Source organism: Perca flavescens, chromosome 1, assembly GCF_004354835.1.
Source record: "Perca flavescens isolate YP-PL-M2 chromosome 1, PFLA_1.0, whole genome shotgun sequence".
NCBI classification, from domain to species: Eukaryota; Metazoa; Chordata; class Actinopteri; order Perciformes; family Percidae; genus Perca; species Perca flavescens.
The window spans coordinates 43,431,898-43,450,029 of NC_041331.1; the positions used below are offsets into that span (position 1 = coordinate 43,431,898).

The 18,132-nt window shown below is 45.8% G+C and overlaps 1 protein-coding gene across 1 annotated transcript; it reads right to left on the reverse strand.

The window, feature by feature from the left end:
• Positions 1-9,884: 9,884 nt before the first annotated feature.
• On the reverse strand, positions 9,885-11,573 carry LOC114562514 (nuclear factor 7, brain-like). Its single transcript, XM_028589315.1, has one exon. The coding sequence runs from the start codon at positions 11,516-11,518 to the stop codon at positions 10,109-10,111; it is 1,410 nt and encodes a 469-aa protein (XP_028445116.1). The 5' UTR covers positions 11,519-11,573; the 3' UTR covers positions 9,885-10,108.
• Between the last annotated feature and the right edge of the window lie 6,559 nt (positions 11,574-18,132).

Consider the following 18,132-nt stretch of genomic DNA (forward strand, 5'->3'; position numbering starts at 1 on the left):
TTAGTTTTTGTCACTTTTCTTCTGCACTTTTTTGGCATTTTTGTTGTTTTTTTCTTCACTTTTTTCAACGTTCTTTTATCAATTTATTTTTCCAAATGCTCTAAAATTGAATAAAAACACCCAAATTCAATGAAAGTAGTGAACTGATCATTTATTTAACTTGTAAAGAGTGTTGTAGGGAACCATCACACGTTAGTTTTTTTTTGGGACATTTTGGTTGATAGAAACCCAAAATTTCTGATATAGAAATTGTGGTGGAAACTTTTCTTGTTAGCAACCGGGTGTATTTCAAAAAGGACAAAGTGAAACTCCATCCATCCATCCATCCATCTTCGTCCGCTTATCCGGTGTCGGGTCGCGGGGGGGAGCAGCTCCAGCAGGGGACCCCAAACTTCCCTTTCCCGAGCAACATTAACCAGCTCCGACTGGGGAAGGCGTTCCCAGGCCAGGTTGGAGATATAATCCCTCCACCTAGTCCTGGGTCTTCCCCGAGGCCTCCTCCCAGCTGGACGTGCCTGGAACACCTCCCTAGGGAGGCGCCCAGGGGGCATCCTTACCAGATGCCCGAACCACCTCAACTGGCTCCGTTCGACGCAAAGGAGCAGCGGATCTACTCCGAGCTCCTCACGGATGACTGAGCTTCTCACCCTATCTCTAAGGGAGACGCCAGCCACCCTCCTGAGGAAACCCATTTTCACCCCGCTTGTACCCTGGATCTCGTTCTTTCGGTCATGGCCCAGCCTTCATGACCATAGGTGAGGGTAGGAACGAAAACTGACCGGTAGATCGAGAGCTTTGCCTTCTGGCTCAGCTCTCTTTTCGTCACAACGGTGCGATAGATTGAATGCAATACCGAGTGTGAAGAGCTGGTCCCTTGTTCCACGACCAGGACGGAATCCGCATTGTTCCTCCTCAACCCGAGGTTCGACTATCGGCCGAACCCTCCTTTCCAGCACCTTGGAGTAGACTTTACCAGGGAGGCTGAGAAGTGTGATACCCCTATAATTGGCACACACCCTCTGGTCCCCCTTTTTAAAAAGGGGAACCACCACCCCAGTCTGCCACTCCTTTGGCACCGTCCCAGACTTCCACGCAATGTTGAAAAGGCGTGTCAACCAGGACAGCCCCTCCACACCCAGAGCCTTGAGCATTTCTGGACGGATCTCATCAATCCCGGGGCTTTGCCACTGTGTAGTTGTTTGACTACATCAGTGACTTCCGCTTGGGAAATCGGCGACAATCCCCCATTATCCTCCAGCTCTGCCTCTAAGATAGAGGGCGTATTAGTCGGATTCAGGAGTTCCTCAAAGTGCTCCTTCCACCGCCCTATTACCTCCTCAGTTGAGGTCAACAGTGTCCCATCCTTACTGTACACAGCTTGGATGGTTCCCCCCCCCCTCCTGAGGTGGCGAACAGTTTTCCAGAAGCACTTTGGTGCTGACCGAAAGTCCTTCTCCATTTCTTCTCCAAACTTCTCCCACACCCGCTGCTTTGCCTCTTTCACGGCTGAGGCTGCAGCCCTTCGGGCCCTTTCGGTACCCTGCACTGCCTCCCGAGTCCTCCGGGATAACATATCCCGGAAAGACTCCTTCTTCAGTCGGACGGCTTCCCTGACCACGGTGTCCACCACGGTGTTCGTGGGTTACCGCCCCTTGAGGCACCTAAGACCCTAAGACCACAGCTCCTCGCCGCAGCTTCAGCAGCAATGGAAACTTTGAACATTGTCCACTCGGGTTCAATGCCCCCAGCCTCCACAGGGATGCACGAAAAGCTCCGCCCGGAGGTGTGAGTTGAAAGTCTGTTGGACAGGGGCCTCCTCCAGACGTTCCCAATTTACCCGCACTACACGTTTGGGCTTACCAGGTCTGTCCAGAGTCTTCCCCACCCTCTGACCCAACTCACCACCAGATGGTGATTGGTTGACAGCTCTGCCCCTCTCTTCACCCGAGTGTCCAAAACATACGGCCTCAGATCAGATGAAACGATTATAAAATCGATCATTGACCTTGGCCTAGGGTGCTCTGGTACCAGGTACACTTATGAGCATCCCTATGTTCGAACATGGTGTTTGTTATAGACAATCCATGACTAGCACAGAAGTCCAACAACAAACAACCACTCTGGTTTAGATCAGGAGGCCGTTCCTCCCAATCACGCCTCCAGGTGTCTCCATCATTGCCCACGTGTGCGTTTAAGTCCCCCAGCAGAACAATGCAGTCCCCCACTGGAGCCCCATGCAGGACTCCAGTCAAGGTCTCAAGAAGGCCGAATACTCCGAACTCCTGTTTGGTGCATATGCACAAACAACAGTCAGAGTTTTCCCCCACAACCCGCAGGCGGGGGAGGCGACCCTCTCGTCCACCGGGGTAAACTCCAACACAGCGGCGCTCAGCCGGGGCTTGTGAGTATCCCCACACCCGCCCGGCGCCTCACACCCTGGGCAACTCCGGAGAAGAAAAGAGTCCAACCCCTATCCAGGAGGATGGTTCCAGAACCAAGACTGTGCGTAGAGGTAAGCCCCACCAGATCTAACCGGTAGCGCTCCACCTCCCGCACCAGTTCCGGCTCCTTCCCCCACAGAGAGGTGACGTTCCACGTCCCCAGAGCCAGCGTCTGCCGCCCGGGTCTGGTCCGTCGAGGCCCCTGACCTTCACTGCCACCCATGTGGCATCGCACCCGACCCCAACGGTTCCTCCCACAGGTGGTGGGCCCATGGGATGGAGAGGGAGTTGCCACGTAGCTTGTCCGGCCGGGCTCCGTGGCAAACCCGGCCACCAGGCGCTCGCCGACGAGCCCGCCGTCTGGGTGTGGGCTCCAGACCCAGCCCTGGGCTTCCTCCGGGCAGGGTCACTCCATCTCTGCTTAGCTTTTTCATTGGGGTTTTTGAACCATTCTTTGTCTGGCCCCTCACCTGAGACCACTTTGCCTTGGGAGACCCTACCAGGAGCACAAAGCTCCAGACAACACAGCCCTCAGGTTCACAGAGACACACAAACCTCTCCACCACGATAAGGTGATGGTTCACGGAGAGGTGAAACTAATAAGACTATTTGAGAATGAAACCAAAGTTTGGTCTTTGAGTATTTATTTTACTTGTATAAGTATAGGAAGACAGTTTCCCAGGTACAAAAGCACGTGGGAAAGTATCTTCAAGTGAACTAAAGTTGAGTCCACGGTTATATATGATAAGGCAGTCAGAGACACCCCTCCTCCTGATATTTTTAGCAACAACAAACAGTTAACCAAAACACCATAAACAGTATGAAATCTCTTTACAACTTTCCCTTTGCTCCTGTTTGAAAACGAAGCCAAAACACCTGCTTATCTCAGCTGCTAGGGAGAGAGAAATATGTCTGAGAGTACATAGTTTACGATTGTTTTACGATTGACCTAATCGGCTAATAACAGAACGCTAAGATGGCTAAACAGTGCTTCACTGTGTTCCAGACTTTGTGGCTCTCACTTAGTTTGTGAGAGTCAGAAAGTTAGAATTAAGACAAGAATATACAAAAAGTCATGCTTAAATGTAATTTTCCATTACATTCCACCCTTTTGATTACAAAATAATCACAGTTAACAAAATTACTGTTACAATTTAGAATATATATTGCTTATAGCTTTTTCCATGTTCTTCTGGTGTCAGAGGTTCGTCCACTAGCACGTGACGCACCGTAGGAAACTAGTCTTTACCACTGTCTTGTTTTTCTTTGTTCTGGCAAGTGTGTGTGTGTTCTTGTTTAATTACATTCATGGGACCGAAAACCGGGAATACACTATACTTGTGGGGTCCGGATAGCTTTGTGGGGCCAAAATGCTGGACCACACAAGTGTAAAGGGCTGTTTGAGGGTTACGACTTGGTTTTAAGGTTAGGGTTAGAATTAGGTTAGGTTTGGGTTAAAACGCAGCACCCAGGATGGAGGGTAAGGGTTAAGGTTAGGCATGTAGTTGTGATGGTTAAGGTTAGGGTAAGGGGGCTAGGGAATGCATTATGTCAATGGTGGGTCCCCACAAAGATAGTGAAACGCACTCTGTGTGTGTATGTTCTCGTTTAACTACATTCGTGGGGTCCAAATACCGGGAATACACTTTACTTGTGGGGTCCAGACAGCTTTGTGTTGCCAAAATGCTGGACCCCACAACTTTAATGGGCAGTTTGAGGGTTAAGACTTGGTTTTAGGGTTAGGGTTAGAATTAGGTTATGGTTAGGGGGAGGGTAAGGGTTGATGTTAGACATTTAGTTGTGATGGTTAAGGTTGGGTAAGTGGCTAGGAAATGCATTATGTCAATGGCAGGTCCCCACAAAGATAAATGAAGTGATGTGTGTGTGTGTGTGTGTGTGTGTGTGTGTGTGTGTGTGTGTGTGTGTGTGTGTGTGTGTGTCGGTGTGAAGTCCCTTTCTCCATTTTGCATTCAAACATACTGCTTTCCTAAGTATGATCTATGTCATCATTGATTCAAAGATGTTACATTAGGGTTAGTCAATTCATACAGACAGTTATAGTGGACAAAGTAAGTAAAAGTACTGATTCCAAACTGTAAACATTTTCTGTTACCAGCAATATTCCATGAAAAATATTACCTAAGTGAAAAAGTATCATAAAAATACATACTTATTGAATATTGAATATGAATATTTTGTGAACAGTTTAAAGTTTGAATCATGTCTGTAGGTGAAAGAATGTAGAAGGAGATACATTTTGAAGCAGAAGAGGATTTGAAGGATTTGAAGCCCGCTCTTTGACTTCAATGTTAAAAAAAGTGTTAAAAAGTATAATATTTTAAAAAGTATAAATAGTAGAAAATAAGTTGAAGAAGTCCCATCATTAGCTGAAAGAGATGAACATTTTAAAAGTTGAATGGTTTTAATAGCTGAACATATGCAGAAGTTACGGAGAGCAAAAAAACGATGGAATAATAAAAATGGACGAACAGAATAACAATAGTTGCAATGCTGCTGAATCGCCATTCCCTCTAATTATTTGTTCTTTTATTAATATTATCACTTTGAGAAAAAAATTCTACTAATTTTAGTGAATATCAATAATTATGAAACAGCATTTCTTTCCCTCATGCTGGTTTAACTCAATAAAATCCATACAAATTGTGTTGAAAAGGAAACACTGGTTTGAAATTGTTCTCTTTTAGGCCTCAGACTATGTTAAGGGTTGTGTTTTTGTAAAGAGATTTAAAATCTAAATGATGTGAACACCTTATTTATTATTGCTACTATATCCCTCCTATATTAGGCATGAAAAAATCATGACTCAAAAACGCAGCATATATAAATAATCTGTTTAATGGTTTAGCTATTAACACTGTGTCCTAGTTTACACAGCAAAACCCTGTATAAAAGCAACAAAAAGTTAAATAAATAATTTCTTTAAAAGAAAAAGAAATCACCAAAATATTATGTTTTCAACATCAATATCAATAATTTAGTTTTAAACAATTTTTGTGATATAGCAACTCAAAAACTCCCATTTCAACCTTTATTTGTTTCAATATAACCAATGGACTAAGACGAATTAAACAAATATATGTTGTTTATTATATTTTTGTCTTTAGTTTGCAACGCAAAGTAATACTAATTGCTGTCTTGTAGTTCTAAAAATCATTATAAATTAAAGTTTTTAGACCTAGGAGAGCAAACCTAAATACTTCTAATTTGAAGTCTATTTATCCAAATTGTTACCTGATATGGGAACATATCACATTATATGATTTATAACAAAAATGTGTATCAAAATCATTGCTGAACCTAAATTCCACATGCACAACTCCTGATTTCTCTTACCTCTGGGTGTGTGTGTGGTGCTATGGCCTTGCTGCTCTGTAAGCCTAGTATACAGTGAGGGGTTACCAATCACCTCACTGAGTGTCTCTGCTGCTCTCCTTGTGGTTGTTAGATGTCATCAGGAATTGGTGTCTTTTTGCAGTGAGATACGTTACCAGTTGGTCCTCACACAATGGTGTGTCTGGTGGGTGTCCTCTTTGCTCAAGTCCAATGTGTGGAGGTGCTTTAAATAAAATTTCAAAGGGTGACAGGTTAAGTCGCTTGCACGTGTGCATTCTCATATAAATCAGTACAATAAGCAGAGCTTTTGTCAAATGTAGGCATGTTGCATTTTGAATGCAAACCACTATACTTGAGATTTTGGTTGGAATTTTGGAATTATTTCAGTGAGTAGGGCTTTGGCTACTACATTGGCTGTCTGTGTTGACATGACACATGCCTGCCAGTGCTAGAGTCTCTGGAAGAAGACCTGTTAACCTAAAAAATGAAATCTGGGTTAGTGAGAGGTGTATCAGAGAGGTCAGGTCGTGGTATTCAGACCACCTGTAGCTCTGCAACACAATTGTTCCTCTCTGTCATCTGGTGTGTGGAGAAGAAAAATCAGGGTTAAGAACAGTGCATCTGTTAGGGTGACATTTGGCAATCTAGCAGAGTAGTAATATCTAAGGTACCTGGCCACAGATAAATAGAGTTTTTCCATTCTGTTCCCACAAAATGTGTGACACAGAATGTGGAACAGGACGTATTTAATACTTCCTCAGCGGCAGAATCGAGTTCAGCAGAGAAATTTGCAACCAGACGGAGTTTGTCGCCGTGGTGTTGCAGCAACACAGAGGTAATGCAGCTCTTGTGCTTGTCAATGGTCTGCATAAACAGTTTTTAGGGATCTGGCAGTCCCAGCATCGGGGAAAACTGCAGAGCCAGTTTCATATTCACGAACGCTTAATCAGTTTCGGGCATCCAAGAGATTGTTTGATGTGAACTGAGACCCTTACCATGGATCAGGGAGCTCAATGGAGCTTCCATAATTGCATAAATAGAAATAAACATATGTAATAGGCACATATTTCCAGTAGGACAAAACAGTGTATTAGTGCAAAGCATTTCTTCATTGCGTGAAGCGAGCGTGTGTGTGGTAGCACTACTTTCCTCATCAGCGTTTGGACTCAGTCAATCAGAGGGACAAGTGTTGTTTTTTTTTGTGCTTTTTCTTTAGGCAGTTACATACCCAATGTCCGAAGTCCTTGCAGTACAAACACTGGTCTGGGTTGTAGGGCTCATCATTTTGTCCACGGTACCCACCTCGGCCTCATCTGCCGTGTCTGGGGCCTCCTCTGGCTCGACCACGCCCTTCGTGGACGCAGCCCTTTTCGGGTCCGCGCTCCATATGTTGCCCACCAGCTTGTTGTAACATGCAGACAAACACTTCAAACATGGTTTTCTCACCCGATGCAGGTGTGACGGATGCTGGCGGTCCTGTCTGAGAGTTGAGTCCGTGTCCTCTTTGTCCCTCCACTTTTTCCAGCTCTGGTTTGTATAGAACTGATGAGGAGGTCATTGGTGTAGCTTATGTGTGTTTTTGCATTCTTTCCCTGAATCACTACCTCTTTTACCCATATGTTAAAATATTCTTTGTTTTTCCTGTACTTTTGGTACATTCTATACATTCTGAACCATATTTCTTTATCATCTCGTATACCACGGGTCCCGGGTGAATGGGACTTTGAACCTTTTTTCCCCATAACCAAATAGGGGAAGTACTTCTTAACCTTTACAAATAGCCGTCGCTATGAGCCCAAGTTTATTTTCGGCATGTGCACAAATCCAAACAGTTCGCCGACTGTTTACCTTTAGATTTTATCCTAAAATCTATCTACTTATCAATCTACTCAGTTTCCAAGGTCAGTATTTGTTTCTGAATTATTCATTAGCCAATTCAAATCACTTTCAAATTAATTCATTTAATTTTGATCTCACCCCTGCTGCTCGAAATTGCTTCCTTTAAGATCAGTGTGGAATCAGTCAGAGTCCTCCTTGGTTCTGGTCCTCTCTCTCTGAAGGGTTTTTAGGTGAGGTAGAGGCAGGCGATCTTTGATCCCTGGATAGCAAGTCATCATTGACCCACGGAGTTCTCCCCTGTTTTCCCACTGTCCCTTCGTGGTCGCCAAATTGTTATGGAAGTTCCTTTGCAGCAGGAGTAGTTTTTGGGAAGTTAAACAGTGAAACAAAGACAGTTGAAGACTAAACCAAGTTCTTTTTTGTATTTTATTATATATTTGCAAATATAGGAGTAACACAGGTTTCACAAAGGGCACAACAGCTCAGTGTGGAAAATGTCTCTTCAACGAGTGAACAAGTACACTGAGCTTATATACAGAAAAAGAAATGGGAGTGATAACCACACGTTCTAGTCTAAACATGACTCTACATTTCTTATAGGCAACTTTAGACATAGAAGACAATCTGAAGCACAAGAGACATCCTGGAGCCGTTTATCTCAATTGTAAGGGGACAAAATGAATGTGCCAAGAGATAGTTTTAGGGTGACCTTGTAGCCCCTATCTGTTCAGACAAACAGTGCTCACATTATGTTCCAGACTTTGTGGCTCCCACTTAGTTTAGTGAGAATCAGAATAAAAATGTGAGAATGAGATAAACTCACTTTAAGCATTGTGAGAGAAACTAAAACAGAAATAAGACAAAAATATAAAGAATCATGCTTAAATGTAATTATGCCATTACAGTATTTCTATAGAAGTGTTTTTAAGTTAATTTCTACAACAGCTTGAGAACCAGTGAACTAAACCACATAAACATATGTATAAATGACATCATCATCAGCCCATCATACCTGTCTCTCCCCAGCACAAAGCTTCTTAGGAGCCTCCAGAAAGTTCAGCTACTTTCTCCATTTTCTAGTAGAAACATCCAATCTGGCAAACAGTTTAAATGACATCTTTTCAAACACCCCCACCCTATCATCTCACAAGCCCACTCCTGGATAGACGGCAGCCCTTCATTCCTCCATCCTCTTCAAATAATCTGTCTGTCTATCATTAGACTAGTCTGGACCCAGCTTCTTATGTGTAAAATCTAAATTAAACTCAGAATATTAACAAATCTCCACCCAAAGCTGAAAACCAGTCGGCTACATTCTGCAGATTTTCATTCTGGATCAAAACAACAACAACTAAACCCTGCAGATTCTGTTTGGGTCTAATAATAGCATTTAAGCTTTGTACTCATTTAAAATAAAGATATTTTCAATTAAAATCCCAGTTCTTGCAGCACATTTACACCAAAAGCAGCTCAGCTATATTTTCTCATTCTGGGCTTTGGAAATATTTTATGTATCAAACAACAACCAAGCAATGCTTATCATCAGGTCATTTACTAAAACACATCAAATCTTAATCCTTCTTCTAACCTGGATCTCTACATTTTCATTAAAAAGAACTAACTGGATGCTGTATCAGCCCCCAAAAAATCTAAATTAAACTCAGAGGGCCCTGTTTTAACTATCTAAGTGCACGGAAAAGAAGAGTTCTAAAGGGTTGTACTTAGTGCCCTCATTAATCATAGGTGTGTTTTGGGCTTAACATGCAATAAACCAATCAGAGATAATCTCCCATTCCCTTTAAAAGCCAGGCGTGTTTGTACATTGGAGCATTGCTATTATGATGGAGAATTTGCACCGTAATATTTTTATTTGTAATCTTCTGCATGTGTGTGTGCTGCTGTGCGTCCCTATGTATTCAACAAGCATAGTGTGTGTCCCTGTGTGTGTAACAAGCATAGTGTGTGTGCGCTGTGCACGAGCCTAGGAACATTTTAATAATGATCTGTTAAAATAACAATGAAATGCTGCGTAATTGACTTTAGACCAGGTTTTTGTTGGTCAATGGTGCAATCACTTCCCACTGCCTCAAGATAGCAATTCTCCCAGAATGCACCTAAACACACCTCCCTGTAAAACCAGCACACCCAAATCTCTCTGTAAGACCAGCAAGCCCAGAATGCACCTGAATACACCTCCCTGTAAGACCAGCACGCCCAGAATGCACCTGAACACACCTCCCTGTAAGACCAGCACACCCAGAATGCACCTGAACACACCTCCCTGTAAGACCAGCACGCCCAGGTGCATTTGTTATTTAAACAAAGCGGGCACTGGACGGGAAACACACTTGGAAACAACTGTCAGTCTTAAACTAGCAAAGACACTTGGGCTGGGTACAACATTTGTTAGAAACATGCTTATCTTTATTTTTTTATTCTCCTTAGTTTGATCTTTAGTTGTAGTTCTCTGAACCTCACAGAGCAATCTCAGCTGGACAGAGTTTGATTTCTGCAGTTGTAGCATCACCAGCCTGTCCAATATTGAAATAAGGGAAGAGTTTCTCAGTGAAAGTGTCTCTGTGAGTGTAGATGTGAGTCATGTCTTCAGAGTCATAGAAGGACACCTCCCCCCCCTCATAGTCCAGCTGGACTCTAATCCTCTGGAGACTCTTCTTCACTGTGACACTCTCACCAGATCCATTAGTGTATTTTCCACTGTGATGTACTAAACACCAGTTTCCATATTCTGGTGAAACATATCTTTCTCCCTTCCTGTCAGCTGACTCTTTGGCTAAACCCAGATTCCAGTCAGGATAATCTCCCACCTCCACCTCCCAGCTGTGTTTCCCTGAGCTGAAACCACCAGAGCCCAGAACAGAGGCATACCTGCTGTGTCTCTCTGGATTGTCTGGAAGCTTCTGCTTTGTGTCTCCACGTCTCACACTGGTCAGATCATCAGACAGATAGAGAGGGGGGTATGCAGTGTTTGGGTCCAGAATGACGGGGCAGAAGTGGACCATGTCCTTCATCTTCGCCCAGACTCTGAAGGACAGGTTGCCCAGATGTTTGGCCACATCTGTCAGTGCTCCTGAGAGCAGCTGTGGATCTGACAGCGAGCACTGGACTCTGGCTCTGCTCTGAGAGGCTTTATAACTGCTGAGGAACGCCACGCTGTCTTTCTGCAGGTCTGCTTCCACAGCAGAGATGCTGTCTGACAGAGAGGAGATCTGCTCCTCAATCCTCTTCATCTCTCTGCTGACAGTCTTCCCCCTCTGCTGCTCTTCCTCCCTCAGAGCTGCCAGTCTGGACTCCTCTTCCTCTTTCAGGAACTGGTGCAGCTTGTTGAACTCGGCTCTGATCTGACTCTCTGTAGACAGCAGCTGCTTCTTGGAGTGTTGATTTATTTCATCGTATGTTTCCTCAACTCGTCTGTGTTTGTCTCTCTTGTCCTGCAGAGACTGTAAGTCAGATTTCAGCTGCTCCTTCAGATCTCTGACTGCTTGTTCTACAGGAACCACCGTGTGACCGTGGTGGAGAGAAAACTCACAGACAGGACACACAACTCTATCTTCATCCTTACAGAACCAATAAGGGACTTCTGGATGTTTATCACACACCACCTCCACCTTCTTCTCTCCTTTTTCTGTCTCAGATGATCCAGATTTCTGTCTCCCAGAAAAGTTATCAACGTTCACTGCTGGTTCATCCGTTAAGGACTTTGTTTTACAAATGGGACAGTTTTTGTTGTTAGCTTGTTCCCAGAATGTGTGCAGGCAGCTTGAACAGAAGCTGTGGTTGCAGCTCAGAGACACAGGATCTCTGAAAGTCTCTGAACACACATGGCAGTTCAGGACATTTTCAACAAGAGCAGTTTTCTCAGCCATCTGTCTTTGTATCTAAATGTCTCTCAAAAACAAGACTCACAGAGTTCCTGTCCCTTCTCTTGACTGCTTCAAATTTTCCCGTCGTGTGTTTTCCAGCAGAGATCTCACACCCTGTAATGGCGTCTCAGCTCTGTTCAACAATGTCAAAATCTACTTTCATTTTCACTTTCCTCTCACCAGGTGAATTATTAACACCAGGAAATGCTGTGATGTCATTTAGTCACCAGCAGATGGAGGCAATCATTCAGAGTTGAATGTTTTACTCTCGATTAAAAAACACATTTTCCTTGTGTAGGCACAGCAGTAGATTCATAATAAAAACACAGCAAAATATGCAGCATGTAACAAAGTGTTTGTTTTGATTCACATAATAAAGAATAGAAATGTAGAGTTATAGTCTAGAGAGGACTGAACATTTCAACAGGCGGACTCACACTAAATCTAAAGAGTCCAGTTCTTAGTTCTGTTTTATGTTTTTTGGCTAATACAAATCTTCCTGTCATGTTTCCACAGCCAGCCTGCTGGTGTCTGGCTCCTATGACAGGACTGTTGCACTCTGGGATATGTCATCCCTCTGCCAGACTCTCATCCTGAGGGTGAGACACACACACACACACACACACACACAGAGAGAAACACACACACACACTCTCATCCTGAGGGTGAGACAGACACACACACACACACACACACACACACACACACACACACACACACACTCTCTCTCTCTCTCTCTGCTGAAATAAAAGGCATCTTTAATGCTTTTTTTCTTCCTGTGTCACAGGGCCACAGTGATTGGGTGACAGATGTGTCAGTCAGTGCTGACAGGAAGTTGGTGGTCTCTGCCTCCAAGGTATAAATCCTCTCTAGTGGAAGCATTATAACATGAGCCGCTGAGTGTCCTGTGTCTCTGTAGGACAGGACGGTGAGGTTATGGAACATGGAGAACATGGAGGAAATCCCACAAGTCCTGGAGAAGAGGAGGACACAAGGAACAGGAATCCACATCCTCAAGGTGAACAACACAAGCCATCCTTTGTTGTTCTGCTGTTGAAATGTAGTCTTGCATTGTCTGGCTGCACCACAGATGCATTCTGGGATAGGAGAACAAAAACTCTCTGGGTTGTTTGGATTTCTTTAAACCAATCCCTAAACACGTGTAGTTTATAAAATCTGATGTTTGATTCTAAAGTAAACTAGCCGACAATATAACAGCTACAAGTCAACTGAGATGATGAGACCATTAAACACACAACTGGTTGATCCTTTACACACACTACAATGGGAGGAGACACAGAGAGAAAGGAAGGAAGGAAGGAAAGAAAGAGGGAAAGACAGAAAGAAGGAAAGACAGAAAGAAGAAAGAAGGAAAGACAGAGGGAAAGACAGAAAGGAAAGAACGAGAAAAATAAAGAAGGAAAGAGAGAGAGAGAAAGACAGAAGGAAAGACAAAGAAGGAAAGAACGAGAGACAGAAAGAAAGAAGGAAAGACAGAAAGAAGGAAAGAGACAGAAAGAGGGAAAGACAGAAAGAAGGAAAGACAGAAAGACGCAAAGAAGGAAAGACAGAAAGAAAGATGGAAAGAGGGAAAGACAGAAAGAAGGGAAGAGGGAAAGACAGAAGGAAAGAGGTAAAGAAGGAAAGACAGAAAGATGGAAAGAGGGAAAGAAAGATAAAGGAAAGACAGAAAGAAGGAAAGACAGAAACAGGGAAAGTAGGAAAGAGGGAAAGAAGGAAAGATGGAAAGAAGGAAAGACAGAAAGATGAAAGACAGAAAGAAGGAAAGAGAGAAAGAGGGAAAGACAGAAATGCCTTCCCAGTGTCTTGTTGTGTGTCTCCAGTGTGAGGAGTGTAGAAAGGCCTTCCCAGTGTCTTGTTGTGTGTCTCCAGTGTGAGGAGTGTAGAAAGACCTTCCCAGTGTCCAGGCTGCAGACCTCCGAGCTGCTGACTCGCTGCGTCTTCTGTCGACTCAAATCGCCCTCCAGGTACCGACCGCAGCCGCCACCGCTCATGTGACTTCCTGTCCAGGAGGTCAGAGGTCAGAGGTCAGCCACGCAACAGCAGCAGCCGGTAGGAACCGGAGAGAGTTTACAACCCAGCCTCACCTTCAGAGTACCTTACTGTCTCTGTGTTTCCACATTGTACAGATGTGACAATTTTTCCAAGTTTTTTTTTTCCCTTTTCCCGATGTTTTAGTTTTTGTCACTTTTCTTCTGCACTTTTTTGGCATTTTTGTTGTTTTTTTTTCACTTTTTTCAACGTTCTTTTATCAATTTATTTTTCCAAATGCTCTAAAATTGAATAAAAACACCCAAATTCAATGAAAGTAGTGAACTGATCATTTATTTAACTTGTAAAGAGTGTTGTAGGGAACCATCACACGTTATTTTTTTTTTGGGACATTTTGGTTGATAGAAACCCAAAATTTCTGATATAGAAATTGTGGTGGAAACTTTTCTTGTTAGCAGCCGGGTGTATTTCAAAAAGGACAAAGTGAAACTCCATCCATCCATCCATCCATCTTCGTCCGCTTATCCGGTGTCGGGTCGCGGGGGGGAGCAGCTCCAGCAGGGGACCCCAAACTTCCCTTTCCCGAGCAACATTAACCAGCTCCGACTGGGGGATCCCGAGGCGTTCCCAGGCCAGGTTGGAGATATAATCCCTCCACCTAGTCCTGGGTCTTCCCCGAGGCCTCCTCCCAGCTGGACGTGCCTGGAACACCTCCCTAGGGAGGCGCCCAGGGGGGCATCCTTACCAGATGCCCGAACCACCTCAACTGGCTCCTTTCGACGCAAAGGAGCAGCGGCTCTACTCCGAGCTCCTCACGGATGACTGAGCTTCTCACCCTATCTCTAAGGGAGACGCCAGCCACCCTCCTGAGGAAACCCATTTCGGCCGCTTGTACCCTGGATCTCGTTCTTTCGGTCATGACCCAGCCTTCATGACCATAGGTGAGGGTAGGAACGAAAACTGACCGGTAGATCGAGAGCTTTGCCTTCTGGCTCAGCTCTCTTTTCGTCACAACGGTGCGATAGATTGAATGCAATACCGCACCTGCTGCGCCAATTCTCCGACCAATCTCCCGCTCCATTGTCCCTCACTCGCGAACACAACCCCAAGGTACTTGAACTCCTTCACTTGGGGTAAGGACTCATTCCCTACCTGGAGAAGGCATTCCATCGGTTTCCTGCTGAGAACCATGGCCTCAGATTTAGAGGTGCTGATCCTCATCCCAACCGCTTCACACTCGGGTTGCGAACCGATCCAGTGAGTGCTGAAGGTCGCAGGCCGATGATGCCATCAGGACCACATCATCTGCAAAGAGCAGCGATGAGATCCCCAGCCCACCAAACTGCAACCCCTCCCCACCCCGACTACGCCTCGATATCCTGTCCATAAATATTACAAACAGGATTGGTGACAAAGCGCAGCCCTGGCGGAGGCCAACCCTCACCTGAAACGAGTCCGACTTACTACCGAGAACCCGGACACAGCTCTCACTTTGGTCATACAGAGATTGGATGGCTCTGAGTAGAGACCCCTCACCCCATACTCCCGCAGCACCTCCCACAGTATCTCCCGGGGACCCGGTCATACGCCTTCTCCAAATCTACAAAACACATGTAGACCGGTTGGGCATACTCCCAGGCTCCCTCCAGGATCCTTGCGAGAGTGAAGAGCTGGTCCGTTGTTCCACGACCAGGACGGAATCCGCATTGTTCCTCCTCAACCCGAGGTTCGACTATCGGCCGAACCCTCCTTTCCAGCACCTTGGAGTAGACTTTACCAGGGAGGCTGAGAAGTGTGATACCCCTATAATTGGCACACACCCTCTGGTCCCCCTTTTAAAAAGGGGAACCACCACCCCAGTCTGCCACTCCTTTGGCACCGTCCCAGACTTCCACGCAATGTTGAAAAGGCATGTCAACCAGGACAGCCCCTCCACACCCAGAGCCTTGAGCATTTCTGGACGGATCTAATCAATCCCGGGCTTTGCCACTGTGTAGTTGTTTGACTACATCAGTGACTTCCGCCTGGGAAATCGACGACAATCCCCCATTATCCTCCAGCTCTGCCTCTAAGATAGAGGGCATATTAGTCGGATTCAGGAGTTCCTCAAAGTGCTCCTTCCACCGCCCCTATTACCTCCTCAGTTGAGGTCAACAGTGTCCCATCCTTACTGTACACAGCTTGGATGGTTCCCCGCTTCCCCTCCTGAGGTGGCGAACAGTTTTCCAGAAGCACTTTGGTGCTGACCAAAAGTCCTTCTCCATGTCTTCTCCAAACTTCTCCCACACCCGCTGCTTTGCCTCTTTCACGGCAGAGGCTGCAGCCCTTCGGGCCCTTCGGTACCCTGCAACTGCCTCCGAGTCCTCCGGGATAACATATCCCGGAAAGACTCCTTCTTCAGTCGGACGGCTTCCCTGACCACCGGTGTCCACCACGGTGTTCGTGGGTTACCGCCCCTTGAGGCACCTAAGACCCTAAGACCACAGCTCCTCGCCGCAGCTTCAGCAATGGAAACTTTGAACATTGTCCACTCGGGTTCAATGCCCCCAGCCTCCACAGGGATGCACGAAAAGCTCCGCCGGAGGTGTGAGTTGAAAGTCTGTTGGACAGGGGCCTCCTCCAGACGTTCCCAATTTAACCGCACTACACGTTTGGGCTTACCAGGTCTGTCCAGAGTCTCTGACCCAACTCACCACCAGATGGTGATTGGTTGACAGCTCTGCCCCTCTTTTCATCCGAGTGTCCAAAACATACGGCCTCAGATCAGATGAAACGATTATAAAATCGATCATTGACCTTCAGCCTAGGGTGCTCTGGTACCAGGTACACTTATGAGCATCCCTATGTTCGAACATGGTGTTTGTTATAGACAATCCATGACTAGCACAGAAGTCCAACAACAAACAACCACTCTGGTTTAGATCAGGGAGGCCGTTCCTCCCAATCACGCCTCTCCAGGTGTCTCCATCATTGCCCACGTGTGCGTTGAAGTCCCCCAGCAGAACAATGGAGTCCCCCACTGGAGCCCCATGCAGGACTCCAGTCAAGGTCTCCAAGAAGGCTGAATACTCCGAACTCCTGTTTGGTGCATATGCACAAACAACAGTCAGAGTTTTCCCCCCCACAACCCGCAGGCGAGGGAGGCGACCCTCTCGTCCACGGGGTAAACTCCAACACAGCGGCGCTCAGCCGGGGGCTTGTGAGTATCCCCACACCCGCCCGGCGCCTCACACCCTGGGCAACTCCGGAGAAGAAAAGAGTCCACCCCCTATCCAGGAGTATGGTTCCAGAACCAAGACTGTGCGTGAGGTAAGCCCCACCAGATCTAACCGGTAGCGCCCACCTCCCGCACCAGTTCCGGCTCCTTCCCCACAGAGAGGTGACGTTCCACGTCCCCAGAGCCAGCGCCTGCCGCCCGGGTCTGGTCCGCCGAGGCCCCTGACCTTCACTGCCACCCATGTGGCATCGCACCCGACCCCAACGGTTCCTCCCACAGGTGGTGGGCCCATGGGATGGAGAGGAGTTGCCACGTAGCTTGTTCGGGCTGTGCCCGGCCGGGCTCCGTGGCAAACCCGGCCACCAGGCGCTCGCCGACGAGCCCGCCTGTCTGGGCCTGGCTCCAGACCGGGGCCCGGGCTTCCTCCGGCAGGGTCACTCCATCTCTGCTTAGCTTTTTCATTGGGGTTTTTGAACCATTCTTTGTCTGGCCCCTCACCTGAGACCACTTTGCCTTGGGAGACCCTACCAGGGAGCACAAAGCTCCAGACAACACAGCCCTCAGGTTCACAGAGACACACAAACCTCTCCACCACGATAAGGTGATGGTTCACGGAGAGGTGAAACTAATAAGACTATTTGAGAATGAAACCAAAGTTTGGTCTTTGAGTATTTATTTTACTTGTATAAGTATAGGAAGACAGTTTCCCAGGTACAAAAGCACGTGGGAAAGTATCTTCAAGTGAACTAAAGTTGAGTCCACGGTTATATATGATAAGGCAGTCAGAGACACCCCTCCTCCTGATATTTTTAGCAACAACAAACAGTTAACCAAAACACCATAAACAGTATGAAATCTCTTTACAACTTTCCCTTTGCTCCTGTTTGAAAACGAAGCCAAAACACCTGCTTATCTCAGCTGCTAGGGAGAGAGAAATATGTCTGAGAGTACATAGTTTACGATTGTTTTATGATTGACCTAATCGGCTAATAACAGAACGCTAAGATGGCTAAACAGTGCTTCACTGTTTTCCAGACTTTGTGGCTCTCACTTATTTTGTGAGAGTCAGAAAGTTAGAATTAAGACAATAATATACAAAAAGTCATGCTTAAATGTAATTTTCCATTACATTCCACCCTTTTGATTACAAAATAATCACAGTTAACAAAATTACTGTTACAATTTAGAATATATATTGCTTATAGCTTTTTCCATGTTCTTCTGGTGTCAGAGGTTCGTCCACTAGCACGTGACGCACCGTAGGAAACTAGTCTTTACCACTGTCTTGTTTTTCTTTGTTCTGGCAAGTGTGTGTGTGTTCTCGTTTAACTACATTCGTGGGGTCCAAATACTGGGAACACAGGGCTGTTTTTACGACTTGGTTTTA